The sequence below is a fragment of the Entelurus aequoreus genome, linkage group LG12, assembly GCF_033978785.1.
Source record: "Entelurus aequoreus isolate RoL-2023_Sb linkage group LG12, RoL_Eaeq_v1.1, whole genome shotgun sequence".
Classification (NCBI taxonomy): domain Eukaryota; kingdom Metazoa; phylum Chordata; class Actinopteri; order Syngnathiformes; family Syngnathidae; genus Entelurus; species Entelurus aequoreus.
Window position 1 is genome coordinate 72,585,202 of NC_084742.1, and position 25,945 is coordinate 72,611,146.

The following is a 25,945-nucleotide window of genomic DNA, read 5'->3' on the forward strand; positions in this document are numbered from 1 at the left end:
AGGTGTTTACACCCTGTCACCCCTCTACCCCGTCACTATAAAGGTGTTTACACCCTGTCACCCCTCTACCCCGTCACTATAACGATGTTTACACCCTGTCACCCCTCTACCCCGTCACTATAAAGATGTTTACACCCTGTCACCCCTCTACCCCGTCACCATAAAGGTGTTTACACTCTCACCCCTCTACCCCGTCACTATAAAGATGTTTACACCCTGTCACCCCTCTACCCCGTCACTATAAAGATGTTTACACCCTGTCACCCCTCTACCCCGTCACCATAACGATGTTTACACCCTGTCACCCCTCTACCCCGTCACCATAAAGGTGTTTACACTCTCACCCCTCTACCCCGTCACTATAAAGATGTTTACACCCTGTCACCCCTCTACCCCGTCACTATAAAGGTGTTTACACCCTGTCACCCCTCTACCCCGTCACTATAACGATGTTTACACCCTGTCACCCCTCTACCCCGTCACCATAAAGGTGTTTACACTCTCACCCCTCTACCCCGTCACTATAAAGATGTTTACACCCTGTCACCCCTCTACCCCGTCACTATAAAGGTGTTTACACCCTGTCACCCCTCTACCCCGTCACTATAACGATGTTTACACCCTGTCACCCCTCTACCCCGTCACCATAAAGGTGTTTACACTCTCACCCCTCTACCCCGTCACTATAAAGATGTTTACACCCTGTCACCCCTCTACCCCGTCACTATAAAGGTGTTTACACCCTGTCACCCCTCTACCCCGTCACTATAACGATGTTTACACCCTGTCACCCCTCTACCCCGTCACTATAAAGGTGTTTACACTCTCACCCCTCTACCCCGTCACTATAAAGATGTTTACACCCTGTCCCCCTCTACCCCGTCACTATAAAGGTGTTTACACCCTGTCACCCCTCTACCCGTCACTATAACGATGTTACTACACCCTGTCACCCCTCTACCCCGTCACCATAAAGGTGTTTACACTCTCACCCCTCTACCCCGTCACTATAAAGATGTTTACACCCTGTCACCCCTCTACCCCGTCACTATAAAGGTGTTTACACCCTGTCACCCCTCTACCCCCGTCACTATAACGATGTTTACACCCTGTCACCCCTCTACCCCGTCACTATAAAGGTGTTTACACTCTCACCCCTCTACCCCCGTCACTATAAAGATGTTTACACCCTGTCACCCCTCTACCCCGTCACTATAAAGATGTTTACACCCTGTCACCCCTCTACCCCGTCACCATAAAGGTGTTTACACCCTGTCACCCCTCTACCCCGTCACTATAAAGGTGTTCTACACTCTGCTCATGGTCGCAGTAAGAAGCAACATTTGTCTTTAACTCACATGACACAATCGTGAGGGGAAATGTCACTGACTCTATTTAGGATTTCAACTCCAGCGTTTACATGACAGAGTGAGACATCACCTCATCGTCTATTGCACTCTCCGAAGACACGTAAACACTGCGACCTTATTAGGTCATTAAAACATATATTTGTATTCATCTATCTTCATTAAAACATATCTTCATTAAAACATATTTGTATTCATCCATCTTCATTAAAACATATATTTGTATTCATCCATCTTCATTAACATATCTTCATTAAAACATATATTTGTATTCATCTATCTTCATTAAAACATGTATTTGTATTCATCTATCTTCATTAAAACATGTATTTGTTGTAATGCCTAAGACAATGTATGTATTAGTAATAAGTATTTATTTAGTGATGACCATGTATGTATTAGTAATAAGTATTTTTTAGTGACAATGTATGTATTAGAATGAGTATTTATTTAGTGAATGTGACAATGTATGTATTAGTAATGAGTATTTATTTAGTGAATGTGACAATGTATGTATAGTAATAAGTATTTATTTAGTGAATGTGACAATGTATGTATTAGTAATAAGTAATTTATTTAGTGAATGTGACAATGTATGTATTAGTAATAAGGTATTTATTTAGTGAATGTGACAATGTATGTATTAGTAATAAGTATTTATTTAGTGAATGTGACAATGTATGTATTAGTAATAAGTATTTATTTAGTGATGTGACAATGTATGTATTAGTAATAAGTATTTATTTAGTGAATGTGACAATGTATGTATTAGTAATAAGTATTTATTTAGTGAATGTGACAATGTATGTATTAGTAATAAGTATTTATTTAGTGAATGTGACAATGTATGTATTAGTAATAAGTATTTATTTAGTGAATGTGACAATGTATGTATTAGTAATAAGTATTTATTTAGTGAATGTGACAATGTATGTATTAGTAATAAGTATTTATTTAGTGAATGTGACAATGTATGTATTAGTAATAAGTATTTATTTAGTGAATGTGACAATGTATGTATTAGTAATAAGTATTTATTTAGTGAATGTGACAATGTATGTATTAGTAATAAGTATTTATTTAGTGAATGTGACAATGTATGTATTAGTAATAAGTATTTATTTAGTGAATGTGACAATGTATGTATTAGTAATAAGTATTTATTTAGTGAATGTGACAATGTATGTATAGTAATAAGTATTTATTTAGTGAATGTGACAATGTATGTATTAGTAATAAGTATTGATTTAGTGAATGTGACAATGTATGTATTAGTAATAAGTATTTATTTAGTGAATGTGACAATGTATGTATTAGTAATAAGTATTTATTTAGTGAATGTGACAATGTATGTATTATAATAAGTATTTATTTAGTGAATGTGACAATGTATGTATTAGTAATGAGTATTTATTTAGTGAATGTGACAATGTATGTATTAGTAATGAGTATTTATTTAGTGAATGTGACAATGTATGTATTAGTAATAAGTATTTATTTAGTGAATGTGACAATGTATGTATTAGTAATAAGTATTTATTTAGTGAATGTGACAATGTATGTATTAGTAATGAGTATTTATTTAGTGAATGTGACAATGTATGTATTAGTAATAAGTATTTATTTAGTGAATGTGACAATGTATGTATTAGTAATTAAGTATTTATTTAGTGAATGTGACAATGTATGTATTAGTAATAAGTATTTATTTAGTGAATGTGACAATGTATGTATTAGTAATGAGTATTTATTTAGTGAATGTGACAATGTATGTATTAGTAATAAGTATTTATTGTGACAATGTATGTCATAGTAAATAAAGTATTTATTTACGTGAATTTGAACAATGTATGTATTAGTAATAAGTATTTATTTACGTGAATGTGACAATGTATGTATTAGTAATAAGTATTTATTTAGTGAATGTGACAATGTATGTATTAGTAATAAGTATTTAATTTAGTGAATGTGACAATGTATGTATTAGTAATAAGTATTTATTTAGTGAATGTGACAATGTATGTATTAGTAATAAGTATTTATTTAGTGAATGTGACAATGTATGTATTAGTAATAAGTATTTATTTAGTGAATGTGACAATGTATGTATTAGTAATAAGTATTTATTTAGTGAATGTGACAATGTATGTATTAGTAATAAGTATTTATTTAGTGAATGTGACAATGTATGTATTAGTAATAAGTATTTATTTAGTGAATGTGACAATGTATGTATTAGTAATAAGTATTTATTTAGTGAATGTGACAATGTATGTATTAGTAATAAGTATTTATTTAGTGAATGTGACAATGTATGTATTAGTAATAAGTATTTATTTAGTGAATGTGACAATGTATGTATTAGTAATGAGTATTTATTTAGTGAATGTGACAATGTATGTATTAGTAATAAGTATTTATTTAGTGAATGTGACAATGTATGTATTAGTAATGAGTATTTATTTAGTGAATGTGACAATGTATGTATTAGTAATAAGTATTTATTTAGTGAATGTGACAATGTATGTATTAGTAATGAGTATTTATTTAGTGAATGTGACAATGTATGTATTAGTAATAGAGTATTTATTTAGTGAATGTGACAATGTATGTATTAGTAATAAGTATTTATTTAGTGAATGTGACAATGTATGTATTAGTAATGAGTATTTATTTAGTGAATGTGACAATGTATGTATTAGTAATAAGTATTTATTTAGTGAATGTGACAATGTATGTATTAGTAATGAGTATTTATTTAGTGAATGTGACAATGTATGTATTAGTAATAAGTATTTATTTAGTGAATGTGACAATGTATGTATTAGTAATGAGTATTTATTTAGTGAATGTGACAATGTATGTATTAGTAATAAGTATTTATTTAGTGAATGTGACAATGTATGTATTAGTAATGAAGTATTTATTTAGTGAATGTGACAATGTATGTATTAGTAATAAGTATTTATTTAGTGAATGTGACAATGTATGTATTAGTAATAAGTATTTATTTAGTGAATGTGACAATGTATGTATTAGTAATAAGTATTTATTTAGTGAATGTGACAATGTATGTATTAGTAATAAGTATTTATTTAGTGAATGTGACAATGTATGTATTAGTAATAAGTATTTATTTAGTGAATGTGACAATGTATGTATTAGTAATAAGTATTTATTTAGTGAATGTGACAATGTATGTATTAGTAATGAGTATTTATTTAGTGAATGTGACAATGTATGTATTAGTAATAAGTATTTATTTAGTGAATGTGACAATGTATGTATTAGTAATGAGTATTTATTTAGTGAATGTGACAATGTATGTATTAGTAATAAGTATTTATTTAGTGAATGTGACAATTGTATGTATTAGTAATGAGTATTTATTTAGTGAATGTGACAATGTATGTATTAGTAATAAGTATTTATTTAGTGAATGTGACAATGTATGTATTAGTAATGAGTATTTATTTAGTGAATGTGACAATGTATGTATTAGTAATAAGTATTTATTTAGTGAATGTGACAATGTATGTATTAGTAATGAGTATTTATTTAGTGAATGTGACAATGTATGTATTAGTAATAAGTATTTATTTAGTGAATGTGACAATGTATGTATTAGTAATAAGTATTTATTTAGTGAATGTGACAATGTATGTATTAGTAATGAGTATTTATTTAGTGAATGTGAAATGTATGTATTAGTAATAAGTATTTATTTAGTGAATGTGACAATGTATGTATTAGTAATGAGTATTTATTTAGTGAATGTGACAATGTATGTATTAGTAATAAGTATTTATTTAGTGAATGTGACAATGTATGTATTAGTAATGAGTATTTATTTAGTGAATGTGACAATGTATGTATTAGTAATAAGTATTTATTTAGTGAATGTGACAATGTATGTATTAGTAATAAGTATTTATTTAGTGAATGTGACAATGTATGTATTAGTAATAAGTATTTATTTAGTGAATGTGACAATGTATGTATTAGTAATAAGTATTTATTTAGTGAATGTGACAATGTATGTATTAGTAATAAGTATTTATTTAGTGAATGTGACAATGTATGTATTAGTAATAAGTATTTATTTAGTGAATGTGACAATGTGGTTTAAAATCAGAAGACGTGGACTCATGCGGCGTTCAAGGGAAATTGGAATAACGTTAACGGGACGTCACGTGAAAGTGCTGGCGAATTCCACGCAGGGAATAAATCAGCGGAGTGACGTCATCAGGCGGGCATGAATGAAAGACTAAAAGCGGGAGGAGGAGACGACATGTTTCCTAAAGGAGACGACATGTTTCCTAAAGGACGCTCACGTTTCTGGCCCTCCGCCTCCTCTCTAAAAAAAACTATATCCGGGGGGAAATGAAGTCAATTAGACAACTTGGCGGCTCTCTTCCTCTCCTTTAGTCCTCCACTTGTCTCCTCTCCTTTAGTCCTCCACTTGTCTCCTCTCCTTTAGTCCTCCACTTGTCTCCTCTCCTTTAGTCCTCCACTTGTCTCCTCTCCTTTAGTCCTCCACTTGTCTCCTCTCCTTTAGTCCTCCACTTGTCTCCTCTCCTTTAGTCCTCCACTTGTCTCCTCTCCTTTAGTCCTCCACTTGTCTCCTCTCTTTAGTCCTCCACTTGTCTCCTCTCCTTTAGTCCTCCACTTGTCTCCTCTCCTTTAGTCCTCCACTTGTCTCCTCTCCTTTAGTCCTCCACTTGTCTCCTCTCCTTTAGTCCTCCACTTGTCTCCTCTCCTCTCCTTTAGTCCTCCACTTGTCTCCTCTCCTTTAGTCCTCCACTTGTCTCCTCTCCTTTAGTCCTCCACTTGTCTCCTCTCCTTTAGTCCTCCACTTGTCTCCTCTCCTTTAGTCCTCCACTTGTCTCCTCTCCTTTAGTCCTCCACTTGTCTCCTCTCCTTTAGTCCTCCACTTGTCTCCTCTCCTTTAGTCCTCCACTTGTCTCCTCTCCTTTAGTCCTCCACTTGTCTCCTCTCCTTTAGTCCTCCACTTGTCTCCTCTCCTTTAGTCCTCCACTTGTCTCCTCTCCTTTAGTCCTCCACTTGTCTCCTCTCCTCTCCTTTAGTCCTCCACTTGTCTCCTCTCCTTTAGTCCTCCACTTGTCTCCTCTCCTTTAGTCCTCCACTTGTCTCCTCTCCTTTAGTCCTCCACTTGTCTCCTCTCCTTTAGTCCTCCACTTGTCTCCTCTCCTTTAGTCCTCCACTTGTCTCCTCTCCTTTAGTCCTCCACTTGTCTCCTCTCCTTTAGTCCTCCACTTGTCTCCTCTCCTTTAGTCCTCCACTTGTCTCCTCTCCTCTCCTTTAGTCCTCCACTTGTCTCCTCTCCTTTAGTCCTCCACTTGTCTCCTCTCCTCTCCTTTAGTCCCTCACTCCTCCACATGCGCCGGCATCCCGCTCATTCAGACGTCATGTGGGACGGCGGCTCATTAGGGACATCAGACGTCATGTCGGACGGCGGCTCTTTAGGGACATCAGACGTCATGTGGGACGGCGGCTCTTTAGGGACATCAGAGCGCCGCGCAGGTAAGCTACACGCCTTAGCCCAATTAGCATTAGCAACCACTTTTTCATCATTTCTGACACTTTCACGCCGAGTAAAACAGGAAGTGTTAACTTGTTTCACTTGAATGCGGAAAAGTGGCTTCTTTTGTCACGAGTGTAACTTTTATTTTGGTATTTTTACAAGTGCAACTTTTATTTTGGTACTTTTACAAGCGGCTAACCCAATAAATGTGTTACTTTTAGCAGCCGATGTGCTGGACACCTTGTCGACTTAAGCTGCTAAAAGTTATAGATGGAGTTCCGCAACTAAGCAGGTAACAATGTAAGCAGGTAACCATGTAAGCAGGTAACCATGTAAGCAGGTAACCATGTAAGCAGGTAACAATGTAAGCAGGTAACCATGTAAGCAGGTAACAATGTAAGCAGGTAACCATGTAAGCAGGTAACCATGTAAGCAGGCAACAATCTAAGCAGGCAACAATCTAAGCAGGTAACAATGTAAGCAGGTAACAATGTAAGCAGGTAACAATGTAAGCAGGTAACCATGTAAGCAGGTAACCATGTAAGCAGGTAACCATGTAAGCAGGTAACAATGTAAGCAGGTAACCATGTAAGCAGGTAACAATGTAAGCAGGTAACCATGTAAGCAGGTAACCATGTAAGCAGGTAACCATGTAAGCAGGTAACAATGTAAGCAGGTAACCATGTAAGCAGGTAACAATGTAAGCAGGTAACAATGTAAGCAGGTAACCATGTAAGCAGGTAACAATGTAAGCAGGTAACCATGTAAGCAGGTAACCATGTAAGCAGGTAACAATGTAAGCAGGTAACCATGTAAGCAGGTAACAATGTAAGCAGGTAACAATGTAAGCAGGTAACCATGTAAGCAGGCAACAATCTAAGCAGGTAACCATGTAAGCAGGTAACAATGTAAGCAGGTAACAATGTAAGCAGGTAACAATGTAAGCAGGTAACAATGTCATAGGGGAGTCAGACAAGTTGCCGCCATTCACACTTCCGTACTACGGGCTCGTTCTCGTCTCTCAGAGCAGGAGCGCACATCAGCGCGGGGGAGGGGGGGGGGGGGGGGGTCTGCTATCCCCGTTTAAATAAAACAATTCATTTCAGTAGGCTTTTAATTCTAAACATTTATTTTGTTGAAGTATTATTCAATAAATATATAAAGGATTTTTGAATTGTTGCTATTTTTAGAATATTTTAAAAAAATGTCACGTACCCATTGGCATACCTTCAAGTACCCCCAGGGGTGCACGTACCCCTTGGCATACCTTCAAGTACCCCCAGGGGTGCACGTACCACTTGGCATACCTTCAAGTACCCCCAGGGGTGCATGTACCCCTTGGCATACCTTCAAGTACCCCCAGGGGTGCACGTACCACTTGGCATACCTTCAAGTACCCCCAGGGGTGCATGTACCCCTTGGCATACCTTCAAGTACCCCCAGGGGTGCATGTACCCCTTGGCATACCTTCAAGTACCCCCAGGGGTGCATGTACCACTTGGCATACCTTCGAGTACCCCCAGGGGTGCATGTACCACTTGGCATACCTTCAAGTACCCCCAGGGGTGCATGTACCCCTTGGCATACCTTCAAGTACCCCCAGGGGTGCATGTACCCCTTGGCATACCTTCAAGTACCCCCAGGGGTGCACGTACCACTTGGCATACCTTCAAGTACCCCCAGGGGTGCATGTACCCCTTGGCATACCTTCAAGTACCCCCAGGGGTGCATGTACCCCTTGGCATACCTTCAAGTACCCCCAGGGGTGCACGTACCACTTGGCATACCTTCAAGTACCCCCAGGGGTGCACGTACCACTTGGCATACCTTCGAGTACCCCCAGGGGTGCATGTACCACTTGGCATACCTTCAAGTACCCCCAGGGGTGCACGTACCACTTGGCATACCTTCAAGTACCCCCAGGGGTGCACGTACCCCCATTTGAGAAGCACTGCTTTAAAGCTTGACTTGTTAAAGTCCAAGTGCACTTCTCTCCTCAAGTGTGCTTGCATGAAGGGTCTGAGTGAGCAAAGTATGATTGTCAAATGGCATTTCAACTGTAAAATCCAATCAAATATATTTGCAAATAAAAAAAACATGATTATATATGAAATAAAAGAAGTGGACTATAACTCCTTCCAGAAGGAGTCAATCATGTTCCAAAGAACACTGATCATTCCAAACATGTTCATCTTATGCACAAAACATTTTCTATTTTGATTATTTTGTTTACTTCAAATATTGTGTTTTATTTCAAATGTAATATTTACCTTATTTATTTGCATTATAGGTGCAACACATTAACCATACAATATTATTGATGTGGATCATTCAAAACAAAATGGAGTATAATAACCGATTGTAAGAGAGATAATAACTCCGTGAACACCCTATGCTTATACTGCTTCCTAAAGTGACCCACAAAGTAGAATTTCCCATCCAGCTGCTCATCAATGTTGTCATTATTATTACTTTTCCTCAATAACCTTTTGTACATTAGCACTTTTCTACTAAACTGTCTTTTATTTGCTGTTGCATTTAGTGGCTGGATTAGTGCTTTTATTTTGACAATCCTCCCCTCCACTTTCATCTCATTGTTTTGAAATGGATCCACTTCCTCCTACTTGGTATTTATTCAGGCTGTGTTATTTGGCCACACTGACACAAGGTTGGCCATTTTGTTTTTGTCAGGTGGCACGGCGGAGGAGGAAGGACCCGACCAAGCGGCCGCCGAGCTGCCAAGGAAGCGCAAAGGTGATTTGGACCAGAGATCAGACGCCGGCCTACAGTAAGCTCCGCCCTTTTAGTTGCTGCATGAACTCTACCTACTTGACATCAGATGTGTGTGACCCTGCAGCCACGCTCTCCACTCGGATATGGATGGCACTCTCTCCAGGTCAGCTTTGGAATATTTTTAGTCTGTAAACATACACTTTACATCTGTAAACATACACTTTACATCTGTAAACATACACTTTACATTTGTAAACATACACTTTACATCTGTAAACATACACTTTACATCTGTAAACATACACTTTACATTTGTAAACATACACTTCTTTACATTTGTAAACATACACTTTACATTTGTAAACATACACTTCTTTACATTTGTAAACATACACTTTACATTTGTAAACATACACTTCTTTACATCTGTAAACATACACTTTACATTTGTAAACATACACTTTACATTTGTAAACATACACTTTTTCATGCCCACCACCCTTTCCTCAGCTAGCCAGCTGCTAAGCTAGCGCGGAGAAAGGCAGCGCCGGTCAGTAAGAAGCTACTCCTACAGACCGCGACCACTTCCCTGAGGACAGCAGGAACTTCACTCGGTGACAGAAAACACTGTGAGTAATGGCTTCCTGTGCGTCTTGCACCATACTCACGGAGAGGTTGGCTCTGCTAGAGGGCCGTGTCCGCCAGTTAGAGCAGAGTAATGTCGTAACTTTAGATGTTGCGGACACATCTGCTAGCGTTAGCTGTAGCGAGCTAACTAGCCCAGCTTGTAGCAGTCCTAAGCGGCCTACAAGCTACGGTGTACCGGTTGAGACGCATAATAGATTTAGCTCTTTAGCTAGTCCTACACCCCAGTCTACCGGGCACCACACCTTAGTTATAGGGGACTCCATCACCCGAAACATAAAGCTTAGCAAACCAGCCACAATAAAGTGTATCCCCGGGGCCAGAGCACCTGACATTGAAGCTAATCTTAGGGAGCTAACTCGCAACAGGCCTAGTAAACACGTACGACAGGCTAATCGCACCACTAATTATGCGAATATAGTTGTACACGTTGGCTCCAATGACACTAGAATGAGACAGTCAGAGATTACAAAGAGAAACATAGCCAGGACTTGTGATCTCGCCAGAAAGATGTCCAGGCATCGAGTAATTGTCTCTGGCCCCCTGCCTGCGAGAGGCAATGATGAGAGATATAGCAGATTAGTCTCGCTTAACAAGTGGTTGGCTAGCTACTGTAGGACGCAGGGACTAACGTTTATTGATAACTGGCCCTCTTTCTGGGGCAAACCAGGCTTGCTGATGAGAGACGGCCTTCACCCTAACCAGGAAGGCGCCATCATCCTGTCTAGAAACATAGACTACTATTTAAGTCTCACTTGACTGACTACACTAGAGCAAGCCCGGTCACAGGCAATTACAATGTCTGTTAGTCCGGGTGAGGAGTCAGTTAAGCTAGAACTAGCCAGCGCCAGGCTGGATAATCCATGTACGCATAGCAATTCTCTTAGAATAATACACAATTCACATAATGTTTTTTCTGTTGTGTCTGTGTCAGAGGTGGACATGCATTCTACTGAGGTGGCAAATTATGATATGTCCAGTCTATTGCAGCACCAAGCAAACAATCGGAAAATTCCCGTCATATCAATTCCTAGATATGGTCGTAACTATTTAAAGTGCACTACGCATAATAAACGCAACATTGTTAATATTGCCACTACGGATAATCTTAACAAAAACTCGTCAAAACAGCCCAATACCTATAATATGGGCTTTTTAAACATAAGATCATTGTCTCCCAAGGCGTTATTGGTTAATGAGGTCATTAGAGACAACAATCTTAACGTCATTGGTCTTAGCGAAACCTGGCTCAAACCGGACGAATTTTTTGCGCTCAATGAGGCATCTCCTCCTAACTATACGAATGCGCATGTTGCCCGCCCTCTTAAAAGGGGAGGGGGTGTCGCACTAATATACAATGAAAATTTCAACCTTACCCCTAACCTAAATAATAAATATAAATCGTTTGAGGTGCTTACTATGAGGTCCGTCACACCGCTACCTCTCGACCTGGCTGTTATCTACCGCCCCCCTGGGCCCTATTCGGACTTTATCAGTGAATTCTCAGAGTTCGTTGCTGATCTAGTGACGCACGCCGACAATATAATCATAATGGGGGACTTTAATATCCATATGAATACCCCATCGGACCCTCAGTGCGTGGCGCTCCAAACCATAATTGATAGCTGTGGTCTTACACAAATAATACATGAACCCACGCATCGCAACGGTAATACAATAGATCTAGTGCTTGTCAGGGGTGTCACCACCTCCAAAGTTATGATACTTCCATATACTAAAGTAATGTCCGATCATTACCTTATAAAATTTGAAGTTTTGACTCTTTGTCAACAAGCTAATAATAATAATAACTGCTATAGCGGCCGCAACATTAATGCTGCCACAACGATGACTCTTGCTGACCTACTGCCTTCGGTAATAGCACCATTCCCAAATTATGTCGGCTCTATTGATAAACTCACTAACAACTTTGACGATGCCTTGCGCGAAATTATTGATAGTATAGCACCGCTAAAGCAAAAAAGGGCCCCTAAAAGGCGCACCCCATGGTTTACAGAAGAAATTAGAGCTCATAAATTATCATGTAGAAAACTGGAACGCAAATGGCGCGCGACTAAACTTGAGGTTTTCCATCAAGCATGGAGTGATAGTTTAATAACTTATAAACGCATGCTTACCTTAGCTAAAGCTAAATACTACTCAAATCTCATCCGCCTCAACAAAAACGATCCTAAATTTCTGTTTAGTACAGTAGCATCGCTAACCCAACAAGGGACTCCTCCCAGTAGCTCCACCCACTCGGCAGATGATTTTATGAATTTCTTTAATAAGAAAATTGAACTCATTAGAAAGGAGATTAAAGACAACGCATCCCAGCTACAACTGGGTTCTATTAACACAAATACGACTGTATATACGACGGACACTGCCCTCCAAAATAGTCTCTCTATTTTTGATGAAATAACATTAGAGGAATTATTACAGCGTGTAAGTGGGATAAAACAAACAACATGTTTACTTGACCCACTTCCTGGGAAACTTATCAAGGAACTGTTTGTATTATTAGGTCCATCAGTGTTAAATATTATAAACTTATCACTTTCCTCTGGCACTGTTCCCCTAGCATTCAAAAAAGCGGTTATTCATCCTCTGCTCAAAAGACCTAACCTCGATCCTGACCTCATGGTAAACTACCGACCGGTCTCCCACCTTCCGTTTATTTCCAAAATTCTCGAAAAAACTGTTGCACAGCAGCTAAATGAACACTTAGTGACTAACAATCTCTGTGAACCTTTTCAATCCGGTTTCAGGGCAAATCACTCTACGGAGACAGCCCTCGCAAAAATGACTAATGATCTATTGCTAACGATGGATTCTGATGCGTCATCTATGTTGCTGCTTCTTGATCTTAGCGCCGCTTTCGATACCGTCGATCATAATATTTTATTAGAGCGTATCAAAACACGTATTGGTATGTCAGACTTAGCCTTGTCTTGGTTTAACTCTTATCTTACTGACAGGATGCAGTGCGTCTCCCATAACAATGTGACCTCGGACTATGTCAAGGTAACGTGCGGAGTTCCCCAGGGTTCGGTTCTTGGCCCTGCACTCTTTAGTATTTACATGCTGCCGCTAGGTGACATCATACGCAAATACGGTGTTAGCTTTCACTGTTATGCTGATGACACTCAACTCTACATGCCCCTAAAGCTGACCAACACGCCGGACTGTAGTCAGCTGGAGGCGTGTCTTAATGAAATTAAACAATGGATGTCCGCTAACTTTTTGCAACTCAACGCTAAGAAAACGGAAATGCTGATTATCGGTCCTGCTAGACACCAACATCTATTTAATAATACCACCTTAACATTTGACAACCAAACAATTAAACAAGGAGACTCGGTAAAGAATCTGGGTATTATCTTCGACCCAACTCTCTCGTTTGAGTCACACATTAAGAGTGTTACTAAAACAGCCTTCTTTCATCTCCGTAATATCGCTAAAATTCGTTCCATCTTGTCCACTAGCGACGCTGAGATCATTATTCATGCGTTCGTTACGTCTCGTCTCGATTACTGTAACGTATTATTTTCGGGCCTCCCTATGTCTAGCATTAAAAGATTACAGTTGGTACAAAATGCGGCTGCAAGGCTTTTGACAAAAACAAGAAAGTTTGATCATATTACGCCTATACTGGCTCACTTGCACTGGCTTCCTGTGCACTTAAGATGCGACTTTAAGGTTTTACTACTTACGTATAAAATATTACACGGTTTAGCTCCAGCCTATCTCGCCGATTGTATTGTACCATATGTCCCGACAAGAAATCTGCGTTCAAAGAACTCCGGCTTATTAGTGATTCCCAGAGCCAAAAAAAAGTCTGCGGGCTATAGAGCGTTTTCTATTCGGGCTCCAGTACTCTGGAATGCCCTCCCGGTAACAGTTAGAGATGCTACCTCAGTAGAAGCATTTAAGTCCCATCTTAAAACTCATTTGTATAATCTAGCCTTTAAATAGACCCCCCCTTTTTTAGACCAGTTGATCTGCCGTTTCTTTTCTTCTCTCCTCTTCTCCCCTGTCCCTTGCGAGGGGGAGTCGCATAGGTCCGGTGGCCATGGATGAAGTGCTGGCTGTCCAGAGCCGGGACCCCGGGTGGACCACTAGCCTGTGCATCGGTTGGGGACATCTCTGCGCTGCTGACCCGTCTCCGCTCGGGATGGTTTCCTGTTGGCCCCGCTGTGGACTGGACTCCCGCTGATGTGTTGGATCCACTGTGGACTGGACTTTCACAATGTTATGTCAGACCCACTCGACATCCGTTGCTTTCGGTCTCCCCTAGAGGGGGGGGGTTACCCACATATGCGGTCCTCTCCAAGGTTTCTCATAGTCATTCACCGACGTCCCACTGGGGTGAGTTTTTCCTTGCCCGTATGTGGGCTCTGTACCGAGGATGTCGTTGTGGCTTGTACAGCCCTTTGAGACACTTGTGATTTAGGGCTATATAAATAAACATTGATTGATTGATTGACTTTACATCTGTAAACATACACTTTACATCTGTAAACATACACTTTACATTTGTAAACATACACTTTACATTTGTAAACATACACTTTACATCTGTAAACATACACTTTACATCTGTAAACATACACTTTACATCTGTAAACATACACTTTACATTTGTAAACATACACTTCTTTACATTTGTAAACATACACTTTACATTTGTAAACATTCACTTCTTTACATTTGTAAACATACACTTTACATTTGTAAACATACACTTTACATTTGTAAACATACACTTTACATCTGTAAACATACACTTTACATTTGTAAACATACACTTTACATTTGTAAACATACACTTTACATCTGTAAACATACACTTTACATTTGTAAACATACACTTTACATTTGTAAACATACACTTCTTTACATTTGTAAACATACACTTTACATCTGTAAACATACACTTTACATCTGTAAACATACACTTTACATTTGTAAACATACACTTTACATTTGTAAACATACACTTCTTTACATTTGTAAACATACACTTTACATTTGTAAACATACACTTCTTTACATTTGTAAACATACACTTTACATTTGTAAACATACACTTCTTTACATTTGTAAACATACACTTCTTTACATTTGTAAACATACACTTTACATTTGTAAACATACACTTTACATTTGTAAACATACACTTTACATCTGTAAACATACAGTTTACATTTGTAAACATACACTTCTTTACATTTGTAAACATACACTTCTTTACATCTGTAAACATACACTTTACATTTGTAAACATACACTTTACATTTGTAAACATACACTTTACATCTGTAAACATACACTTTACATTTGTAAACATACACTTTACATTTGTAAACATACACTTTACATTTGTAAACATACACTTCTTTACATTTGTAAACATACACTTTACATCTGTAAACATACACTTTACATTTGTAAACATACACTTTACATTTGTAAACATACACTTCTTTACATTTGTAAACATACACTTTACATTTGTAAACATACACTTTACATTTGTAAACATACACTTTACATTTGTAAACATACACTTCTTTACATTTGTAAACATACACTTCTTTACATCTGTAAACATACACTTTACATTTGTAAACATACACTTTACATTTGTAAACATACACTTTACATCTGTAAACATACACTTTACATTTGTAAACATACACTTTACATTTGTAAACATACACTTTACATCTGTAAACATACACTTTACATCTGTAAACATACACTTTACATCTGTAAACATACACTTTACATTTGTAAACATACACTTTACATTTGTAAACATACACTTCTTTACATTTGTAAACATACACTTTACATTTGTAAACATACACTTTACATTTGTAAACATACACTACTTTACATTTGTAAACATACACTTCTTTACATTTGTAAACATACACTTTACATTTGTAAACATACACTTTACATTTGTAAACATACACTTTACATTTGTAAACATACACTTTACATTTGTAAACATACACTTTACATTTGTAAACATACACTTCTTTACATTTGTAAACATACACTTTACATCTGTAAACATACACTTTACATTTGTAAACATACACTTTACATTTGTAAACATACACTTTACATTTGTAAACATACACTTCTTTACATTTGTAAACATACACTTTACATCTGTAAACATACACTTTACATTTGTAAACATACACTTTACATTTGTAAACATACACTTTACATTTGTAAACATACACTTTACATTTGTAAACATACACTTCTTTACATTTGTAAACATACACTTTACATTTGTAAACATACACTTTACATTTGTAAACATTTGTAAACATACACTTTACATTTGTAAACATACACTTCTTTACATTTGCAGGTCTGAAGGACAGGACCAACAGGCCAAAATGCAATGCTTCAGGTATTTGAACGTGTGTGTGTGTGTGTGTGTGTGTGTGTGTGTGTGTGTGTGTGTGTGTGTGTGTGTGTGTGTGTGTGTGTGTGTGTGTGTGTGTGTGTGTGTGTGTGTGTGTGTGTGTGTGTGTGTGTGTAAGATGGCACTTGTTGAGTCATGTACCACAGCAAATCATAGAAATGCTGACACAGCACATATGGTTAGTCGGTGGTTCAAACTACCACCATGATGACAACATTAAATACAGTAGTGTAGTAGACCTAAGTATTCATTAAGTACCACCATGATGACAACATTAAATACAGTAGTGTAGTAGACCTAAGTATTCATTAAGTACCACCATGATGACAACATTAAATACAGTAGTGTAGTAGACCTAAGTATTCATTAAGTACCACCATGATGACAACATTAAATACAGTAGTGTAGTAGACCTAAGTATTCATTAAGTACCACCATGATGACAACATTAAATACAGTAGTGTAGTAGACCTAAGTATTCATTAAGTACCACCATAATGACAACATTATAGTACAGTAGCGTACTAAGCCTAAGTATTCATTAAAAACAAGTTTTATTTAACAAGTATATTAGCTATTTTTGCCGGCCGTAACATTACACACAGTTTGAACAGTAACATTGTCTTTGAATATTGAAGTCCTTCTTGGGCATACCACTAGAGGGAGCCTGCGTACCACTACTGGTACACGTAGCACAGTTTGAGAATCCCTGCTGTAAGTCACACAAGTAAAACATACAATATCAAATGTGTGTTCTGATTGTGAAAAGTTCTAGATTAAATCAGGAATGGGTACCAAATCTGGTACTATTTTTGGCAACAACCGAATCCTGTGATTCCTTCCGGGAACTGATTCACATGCCATGTTATGGTACTAGGGTTGCATATGATGTCATGCCCAGTAGGCAAACACTCCAGCAGCACTGAGAGCGCACATAGCCAAACGACCTGTAGGTAATGTTTCAATTTTCAATGCCAACAGAAAAATGGACTCAAAGAAACGCTCCAACATAAGTAAAGTAACGCTCCACTTTTCCAAAAAATGTGCTACCTTGATGCCAATATACATTGGCTTTGCTGTTGACATGCTTTTCATTAGCATTAGCAATTTCTCATGGCAATTTCAACTCCTCCAAATTGGTTAAAAAAAACTATAACTAAGATACAACAAAACAGCTGGTGCATAATTATAATAATAAGTACAACACTTACAGTATTAACACTTTCTGGGGAACAACAAAAACACACAATATAACAACAAGACAACAGTTATCATAATCAGCTCGTTTTTAAACGTTGTAGGAAAAAAATATTTCATCATCAAAAACAATTATTATTTGTTAACACACACAAAAGTATCACAAATTGGGTACTGTAGACTACCGGCATTCCCAGGTACCAAGAATTAGTACTGTATCAGTTCAAATATGAACCCTAGATGAGATACAGTTGAAATCAAACTAGTTATAATGAAGGAGAAAGATGATTAGAAAAGACACAAGGATCAGGTAACGGATTCCAGACATCCCCAGGTCCAAAACCAAGAAATCATCTAAACTTTCCAAAGCTACACACAGTGGATAGAGGGAGTCCTCATGTCCAATAGACACTGTGGCTCATCCAACCAGCAACAAAAGAATAAATCAGAAGAATGGCCGGGGTGGCAAAGACCCATCAGGGTACGAACAGGCAGGCAAGATCAGCAGCGTTGTGGGAATCCCTCGGGGGAAGGCTGGGACGCCCAACAGAGACGTTGAGACCGTCCTGTGTGCTTGGCCAAGTAAGGATTGGATTTGGGTGGCCATAAGTAATGCGTTGCTGCTGCTGGTGGACATTGGACTGCTCTGGAGCCGAGACAGGAACTAGAAGGGGTTGCAGAGACAAAGTTTGAGAGGTATTTGCAACTAGAGACATAGATTTGGAGTTGGTTTCAACTACAGACATAGTTATGGAGGTGGCTGCAACTAGACATATAGATTTGGAGGTGTTTGCAGCTAAAGTCATAGCTCTAGGGATGGCTGCAACTAGACACATAGATCTAGAGATGGTTGTTGCTAAAGACAGACAGCTGAAGGGGTGTCTGCAACTAGAGACATAGCTCTGGAGGTGGTGGTTGAACTAGAAACATATATCTGGAGTTGGTTTCAACTAGAGACACAGTTATGCAGGTAGTTGCAACTAGACACATAGATCTGTAGGTGGTTGCAACTAGAGACATAGCTCTGGAGGTGGTGGTTGAACTAGAAACATATATCTGGAGTTGGTTTCAACTAGAGACACAGTTATGCAGGTAGTTGCAACTAGACACATAGATCTGTAGGTGGTTGCAACTAGAGACATAGTGCTGGAGGTGGTTGCAACTAGAGACATGGTTCTAGATTTGGTTGCAACTAGAGACATAGCTCTAGATGTCGTTGCAACTATAGACAGCTCTGGAGGCAGTTGCAACTAAAGACGTGGCTCTGGAGGTGGTTTCAACTAAATACAGCTTTGGAGGTGGTTACAACTAGAGACGTGGCTCTAGATGTGGTTTCAACTAAATACAGCTTTGGAGGTGGTTACAACTAGAGATATAGCTCTAGATGTGGTTGCAACTAGAGACATACGTAGCTCTAGATGTCATTGCAACAAGAGACATAGCTCTGGAGGTGGTTGCATTTAGAGACATAGCTCTGGAGGTGGTTGCAACTAGAGACATAGCTCTAGATATGGTTGGAACTAGAGACATAGCTCTGGAGGTGGTTGCAACTAGAGACATACAGTAGCTCTGGAGGTAGTTGCAACTAGAGACATTGCTGTAGATGTGGTTGCAACTAGAGACATGGCTCTGGAGGTGTTTGTAACTAGAGACATGGCTCTGCAGGTGGTTGCAACTAGAGACATAGCTCTGGAGGTGGTTGAAACTTGAGACATAGCTCTGGAGGTGGTTGCAACTAGAGACGTGGCTCTGGAGGTGGTTGCAACTAGAGACATGGCTCTGGAGGTGGTTGTAACTAGAGACATGGCTCAGGAGGTGGTTGCAACTAGAGACATGGCTCTGGAGGTGGTTGCAACTAGAGACATGGCTCTGGAGGTGGTTGCAACTAGAGACATAGCTCTGGAGGTGGTTGCAACTAGAGACATAGCTGTGAAAGGTGGTTGCAACTTGAGACATAGCTCTGGAGGTGGTTGCAACTAGAGACATAGCTGTGAAAGGTGGTTGCAACTTGAGACATAGCTCTGGAGGTGGTTGCAACTAGAGACATAGCTCTGGAGGTGGTTGCAACTAGAGACATAGCTCTGGAGGTGGTTGCATCTAGAGACATTGCTCTAGATGTTGTTGCAACAAGAGACATAGCTTTGGAGGTGGTTGCAACTACAGACATGGCTCTGGAGGTGGTTGCAACTAGAGACATAGCTCTGGAGGTGGTTGCAACTGGAGACATAGCTCTGGAGGTGGTTGCAACTAGAGACATAGCTCTGGAGGTGGTTGCAACTGGAGACATGGCTCTGGAGGTGGTTGCAACTAGAGACATAGCTCTGGAGGTGTTTGCAACTAGAGACATGGCTCTGGAGGTGGTTGCAACTAGAGACATGGCTCTAGATGTGGTTGCAACTAGAGACATAGCTCTGGAGGTGGTTGCAACTAGAGACATAGCTCTGGAGGTGGTTGCAACTAGAGACATGGCTCTAGATGTGGTTGCAACTAGAGACATAGCTCTGGAGGTGGTTGCAACTAGAGACATAGCTCTGGAGGTGGTTGCAACTAGAGACATGGCTCTGGAGGTGGTTGCAACTAGAGACATAGCTCTGGAGGTGGTTGCAACTACAGACATGGCTCTGGAGGTGGTTGCAACTAGAGACATGGCTCTAGAGGTGGTTGCAACTAGAGACATGGCTCTGGAGGTGGTTGTAACTAGAGACATAGCTCTGGAGGTGGTTGCAACTAGAGGCATGGCTCTGGAGGTGGTTGTAAATAGAGACATGGCTCAGGAGGTGGTTGCAACTAGAGACATAACTCTGGAGGTGGTTGCAACTTGAGACATAGCTCTGGAGGTGGTTCAAACTAGAGACATAGCTCTGGAGATGGTTGCAACTAGAGACATGGCTCTAGATGTGGTTGCAACTTGAGACATAGCTCTGGAGGTGGTTGCAACTAGAGACATAGCTCTGAAAGGTGGTTGCAACTTGAGACATAGCTCTGGAGGTGGTTGCAACTAGAAACATAGCTCTGGAGGTGGTTGCAACTAGAGACATAGCTCTGGAGGTGGTTGCAACTAGAAACATAGCTCTGGAGGTGGTTGCAACTAGAGACATAGCTCTGGAGGTGGTTGCAACTAGAGACATGGCTCTGGAGGTGGTTGCAACTAGAGGCATGGCTCTGGAGGTGGTTGTAAATAGAGACATGGCTCCGGAGGTGGTTGCAACTAGAGACATAGCTCTGGAGGTGGTTGCAACTTGAGACATAGCTCTGGAGGTGGTTGCAACTAGAGACATAGCTCTAGATATGGTTGGAACTTGTGACATGGCTCTGGAGATGGTTGCAACTAGAGACATAGCTCTGGAGGTGGTTGCAACTAGAGACATTGCTCTGGAGGTGGTTGCAACTAGAGACATAGCTCTGGAGGTGTTTGCAACTAGAGACATGGCTCTGGAGATGGTTGCAACTAGAGACATAGCTCTGGAGGTGTTTGCAACTAGAGACATGGCTCTGGAGATGGTTGCAACTAGAGACATAGCTCTGGAGGTGTTTGCAACTAGAGACATGGCTCTGGAGGTGGTTGCAACTAGAGACATGGCTCTGGAGGTGGTTGCAACTAGAGACATAGCTCTGGAGGTGGTTGCAACTAGAGACATAGCTCTGGAGGTGGTTGCAACTAGAGACATAGTTCTGGAGGTGGTTGCAACTAGAGACATGGCTCTAGAGGTGGTTGCAACTAGAGACATGGCTCTGGAGGTGGTTGTAACTAGAGACATAGCTCTGGAGGTGGTTGCAACTAGAGGCATGGCTCTGGAGGTGGTTGTAAATAGAGACATGGCTCAGGAGGTGGTTGCAACTAGAGACATAACTCTGGAGGTGGTTGCAACTTGAGACATAGCTCTGGAGGTGGTTCAAACTAGAGACATAGCTCTGGAGATGGTTGCAACTAGAGACATGGCTCTAGATGTGGTTGCAACTAGAGACATAGCTCTGAACGGTGGTTGCAACTTGAGACATAGCTCTGGAGGTGGTTGCAACTAGAGACATAGCTCTGAAAGGTGGTTGCAACTTGAGACATAGCTCTGGAGGTGGTTGCAACTAGAAACATAGCTCTGGAGGTGGTTGCAACTAGAGACATAGCTCTGGAGGTGGTTGCAACTAGAAACATAGCTCTGGAGGTGGTTGCAACTAGAGACATAGCTCTGGAGGTGGTTGTAAATAGAGACATGGCTCCGGAGGTGGTTGCAACTAGAGACATAGCTGTGGAGGTGGTTGCAACTTGAGACATAGCTCTGGAGGTGGTTGCAACTAGAGACATAGCTCTAGATATGGTTGGAACTTGTGACATGGCTCTGGAGATGGTTGCAACTAGAGACATAGCTCTGGAGGTGGTTGCAACTAGAGACATAGCTCTGGAGGTGGTTGCAACTAGAGACATGGCTCTGGAGATGGTTGCAACTAGAGACATAGCTCTGGAGGTGTTTGCAACTAGAGACATGGCTCTGGAGATGGTTGCAACTAGAGACATAGCTCTGGAGGTGTTTGCAACTAGAGACATGGCTCTGGAGGTGGTTGCAACTAGAGACATGGCTCTGGAGGTGGTTGCAACTAGAGACATAGCTCTGGAGGTGGTTGCAACTAGAGACATAGCCCTGGAGGTGGTTGCAACTAGAGACATAGTTCTGGAGGTGGTTGCAACTAGAGACATAGCTCTGGAGGTGGTTGCAACTAGAGACATAGCTCTGGAGGTGGTTGCAACTAGAGACATAGTTCAGGAGGTGGTTGCAACTAGAGACATAGCTCTGGAGGTGGTTGCAATTAGAGACATAGCTCTGGAGGTGGTTGCAACTAGAGACATGGCTCTGAAGGTCACAGGAAGGCATCAGTAATCATACGGGGACACATGAATTTCATGTAGCATCACCCGATTGTAGCTGAGATAGGCTCCAGCGCCCCCCGCGACCCCAAAGGGAATAAGCGGTAGAAAATGGATGGATGGATCACAAGGTTTACTTTTCCCTTCAACAACATCACTGATTAAATCTCAATGCAGACTTCATGCGAGCCAACAAACATAATAAAACATAACTTACTGTACAATGTCTGCTCTCAATGCGATGAAGGCTGTAATGATGGTGATATATTCCCGTTTAGATGAAGAAATAATCCCAATCCTTGTGAAGAAAAAAGGGGATGCATGTTTTCTGGTCTTTTTCTAAGATGGCTGTCCAAGTGTGCCAACTTCTTAATTTATGTCCACATCATTCTACTATCCAGGTGAATCTACAATAAACTTTCACAAGCTCCAAGGCGAGAAAGCAGCTCAGCAGCTGATGATGTCAATACAGGAGCATAGAAAAGTTAACTCTCTTTGACCAATGTGTTGCTAAATGTAGGTCCTTAGCGTTAGCGTGTATAAATAAGAATATGGCAAATAGTTTTAATATTCAGGTCAGCAAATGGAGGATTGTTGGCACTGGTTTTATGGTGGAAATAGACCCAATAATGTCATGGCTCCCATTGCCTCTATTCTAAGCAGACTTTTATTTAGGAGTTAGAATGCATCAAAAAAACATGTTTTTGTATCTTTAAAAATTGTGAATTATAGGCCAATTTCCCTGCGATGAGGTGGCGACTTGTCCAGGGTGTACCCCGCCTTCCGGTCGATTGTAGCTGAGATAGGCTCCAGCGCCCCCCGCGACCCCGAAGGGAATAAGCCGTAGAAAATGGATGGATGGAAGGCCAAATTCCCCCCCAAAAGGACCGTTCCCCTTTAACAAGGATATCTGATGTTCTGATTTCATACGTTGTACTTTCTGTTGAGTTGAGCGCAGTCCAAGAGGTTAGGTATGAATGTAGATCATAACTAAATGCACTTGCAGGCAGCCTCACCGGCAGATTGAGAAGCGGCGTCGAGATAAGATGAACAACCTCATCAAGGAGTTGTCCGCCATGATCCCCACGTGTCAGCCCATGGCACCAAAACTGGACAAACTGACCGTGCTGCGCAAAGCTGTGCAACACCTGAAAGCGCTTAAAGGTAGACTTTTTACTTCGGTCTTCTCACTTCGGGGGTTTCTCTAAAAATGGTGTTTCCAGCCGGGTCAGGCAGCACCTTTGCAGACGCTGGCCGGAAGCCTTCCATCCTGGCTCATGAGGACCTCAGGCACCTTTTGCTCAGGGTAGGGTCCTCACCTTCTTGAAAGAACCTCATCCTCCAATGTGATTACGTCTTCATTCATCTTCCAGGTTGCAGACGGTTTCCTGTTAGTTGTGAGTTGTGACCGGGCAAAAATGTTGTTTATCTCCGAGTCCGTCTCCAAGATCCTCAACTTTAGTCGGGTGTGTCCACGTTTTCATCATTTGATGTTGTATTGCTTCCATTATTAGAGGCTTTCATATCAGTCCAGAGGTAAAGAGAATTTGGATATTTTATAGCTAAAATGAGCAGAACAAAAGAAAAACAATTTCAGTTTTTTTTTTAATTACATTTATAATTTATATTACAGTATTACATCTATTTAAATGTTTTTATTTATTATTTATTTTTTGTGATAAGGATTTTTTGTACAAAATAATGACATTACATTTAATAATGATAATAATATGAAATAATTTTCCTTCATGCATAATTGTGTGTGTTTTTGTAGTCCTAATAATAACAAGTAGGAAAATATATATTTGTCATTGCAGGGTTTACCACATTTCTAAATATATTGTACAGTTTGTTTGTACGTGTAAAACATGAATGTGATAAATATGGTAGGACAGGGTAAAAGAATATAAAACACAGAATTAAAAAAAGGTTATTAAACATGAAATATTTTGTCCTAATGATGATATTTTTATGACTTTTAAGACTTTGACACAATGTAAAAAACTAATACTCTTAATCATTTCAAGAATAATAATAAATGAAATACCATAATAATACCAATTATAATTTGAAATGTGTTCAACAATGTTTTTATTTGAAAAACAACACAATGGATAAATGTAAATAAAATCAGAATGTTGTCATTTCGTTATGTCATAGTAATGATTGTTATTATTATTATTACTACTGCTAATAATACTACGACTACCACTATTACTAATACTACTACTACTAATAGTACTACTACTACTAATACTACTAATAATAATACTACTTCTACTACTACCACTACTATTACTACTACTACTACTACTACTACTACTACTGTTACTACTACTAGTACTGTTACTACTACTAGTACTAATACTACCACTAGTACTAGTACCACTACTACTACTACTACTATCACTACTACTACTAGTACTGTTACTATTACTACTACTACTGGCAGATACGTTGTTTTTGTGCTATCGCCAGCTAAAGGAAACGCATCATAACTCTAAATCTAACTGTGTCATAATAATAATACTTGTTATTATTACTTCTACTACTACTACTACCACTACTACTACTGGCAGATAAGTTGTTTTTGTGCTATCGCCTGCTAATAGAAACACATCATAACTCCAAATCAAACCGGGGTGTGAATATTTAACTGTGCTTTACAATCAGAGTTTGAAAATAAAAGCTTGTAGTGAAGAGATGCAGTTGAGTTTCCTTGAAAGAGTGGTTGTTACAGTAAAGATGAAGGGTTAGTCTGTGTCCACAGGTGGTTGTTACAGTAAAGATGAAGGCTTAGTCTGTGTCCACAGGTGGTTGTTACAGTAAAGATGAAGGGTTAGTCTGTGTCCACAGGTGGTTGTTACAGTAAAGATGAAGGGTTAGTCTGTGTCCACAGGTGGTTGTTACAGTAAAGATGAAGGCTTAGTCTGTGTCCACAGGTGGTTGTTACAGTAAAGATGAAGGGTTAGTCTGTGTCCACAGGTGGTTGTTACAGTAAAGATGAAGGGTTAGTCTGTGTCCACAGGTGGTTGTTACAGTAAAGATGAAGGCTTAGTCTGTGTCCACAGGTGGTTGTTACAGTAAAGATGAAGGGTTAGTCTGTGTCCACAGGTGGTTGTTACAGTAAAGATGAAGGGTTA

General features: G+C 39.5%; 1 protein-coding gene across 1 annotated transcript in view; it reads left to right on the forward strand.

Moving 5' to 3' along the window:
* The first annotated feature begins 6,788 nt into the window (after positions 1 to 6,788).
* LOC133661321 (uncharacterized) overlaps positions 6,789 to 25,945 on the forward strand; it is a 27,732-nt gene continuing 8,575 nt past the window's right edge. The window contains exons 1-7 of the mRNA XM_062064446.1: positions 6,789 to 6,911; positions 9,604 to 9,700; positions 9,770 to 9,808; positions 16,691 to 16,732; positions 23,809 to 23,966; positions 24,026 to 24,108; positions 24,176 to 24,268. Of these exons, the coding sequence (XP_061920430.1) occupies positions 6,797 to 6,911; positions 9,604 to 9,700; positions 9,770 to 9,808; positions 16,691 to 16,732; positions 23,809 to 23,966; positions 24,026 to 24,108; positions 24,176 to 24,268 (627 nt within the window). The 5' untranslated portion in view covers positions 6,789 to 6,796. The remainder of the gene's footprint in view (positions 6,912 to 9,603; positions 9,701 to 9,769; positions 9,809 to 16,690; positions 16,733 to 23,808; positions 23,967 to 24,025; positions 24,109 to 24,175; positions 24,269 to 25,945) is intronic.